At 44.3% G+C, this 1,369-nt stretch overlaps 1 protein-coding gene across 1 annotated transcript; it reads right to left on the bottom strand.

Moving 5' to 3' along the window:
• Positions 1–372: 372 nt before the first annotated feature.
• On the bottom strand, positions 373–982 carry LOC113766340. Its single transcript, XM_027310544.1, has 2 exons — positions 598–982; positions 373–419 (listed from the first exon to the last, which is right to left on the bottom strand). The coding sequence occupies exons 1-2, from the start codon at positions 980–982 to the stop codon at positions 373–375; spliced, it is 432 nt and encodes a 143-aa protein (XP_027166345.1).
• Between the last annotated feature and the right edge of the window lie 387 nt (positions 983–1,369).

The following is a 1,369-nucleotide window of genomic DNA, read 5'->3' as shown; positions in this document are numbered from 1 at the left end:
TAGAAATAGGGGCTACTCCCGGAGTTACATCGATCTTAAAGGCTATTTCCCGTTCCGGGGTAGGGACTCCAATTCTTCAGGAAAAACATCGAAATTCTTTCACTACAGGCATGTCTTCCAAATTCACCTTATCACTAGGGGTGTTGATAAGGAAAGCCACATATCCTTGAGCTCCTTTACTTAACAACTTTCTAGCCCGGATCCCTGAGATAAGTGCAGACGAAGCTAATTTACCCCTTACATCCAGTTTCAGGGTTGCTTCTCCTGGAATACGCAACTCTACAATGTTCGTCCTACAGTTTAACTGAACATTATAACGGGCTAACCAATCCATCCCCAAGATTACATCATATCCCTTAATCGTCAAAACAATCAAATTAGCCAATAATTTTCGTTCCCCAATCCAGACTTCACAATCTCTATACACCAAATTAGCAATTAGACTTTGATCCCCAATAGGCGTTTTAACCTCTAGATCATATGGTAACTTAAATGGCTTCAAGTCTATCCCACTCATGAAATTAGGGTTTACAAAAGAATGTGTAGCACCTGGATCAATTAAAACCCTAGCTAAACGGTGAAAGATTGGGATTGTACCTTCTACCACCTCAGTCGCCTCAGGAACTTGTTGATAATCCAGTGCATAAACCCTAGCCGGTACTTTCGGTCGGATTCCTCCGGCACTGGTTTGCTTAGAGGCTGACTTTTCCGGTCTCTGGGTATCATCTCCCGTCTTCATTTTGTTTGGACAGTTCGCGAGCTGGTGCTCGGTACTACCGCAGGCCAAGCACTTCCCAGACTTCCTCCAACAGTCATTTTCAAAATGATTGGGTTTTCCGTAGTACCCACACGTAACTTGAGGGGTCACCGTTGAACCACTAGAAGGCGCTCTCCTTGCCTGTGTCAGTCCACTACGACCTCCTCTAGATAAAGCTCCTCTTGAAGCTCCGACAGTCCTCGGTCCTCCCGCTCCTCTTCCCATTTTGAAAGGCTGTGCACTTTTACTAGCTTGTCCGGAGGTATGGCTAGAAAAGTTTCTTTTTCTATTGTGGAAGTCCCTCACTTGCATCCTTGCATTTTCTACCCTTTGAGCTTTCTCTAATGCCTCAGTGAACGTAAAGATTTAGGCTGCAGCCAAGCCCTCTTGTATCTCCACATTAAGTCCCTGAACAAACCGTCTAATCCTTTTTCGCTCATTGGTCACCAATTCGGGAGCGTACTTTGAAAGCTTAGTAAATTTTCCTTCATACTCAGCTACACTAGGAGTTCCCTGTTTCAGCTTGATAAATTCATCCTCCCTCTTCTCTTGGATTAAGGGCGGAAGAAACTTTTCATTAAATTCCCTTGTGAAATTCTCCCAAGTCCAAGG

This window comes from Coffea eugenioides, chromosome 3, assembly GCF_003713205.1.
Source record: "Coffea eugenioides isolate CCC68of chromosome 3, Ceug_1.0, whole genome shotgun sequence".
NCBI lineage: Eukaryota > Viridiplantae > Streptophyta > Magnoliopsida > Gentianales > Rubiaceae > Coffea > Coffea eugenioides.
The sequence above is the reverse complement of the archived record's forward strand: the minus strand, read 5'-3'. Positions and strand labels throughout refer to the sequence as shown.

Bases quoted from the DNA above. Each gene is read 5' to 3' on its own strand.
- LOC113766340 (XM_027310544.1), bottom strand. From the start codon at position 982: ATGGGAAGAGGAGCGGGAGGACCGAGGACTGTCGGAGCTTCAAGAGGA. The intron at 420-597 runs GTACAATCCCAA...TTTGGTGTATAG, and splicing joins GGCGACTGAGGTGGTAGAAG to AGATTGTGAAGTCTGGATTG.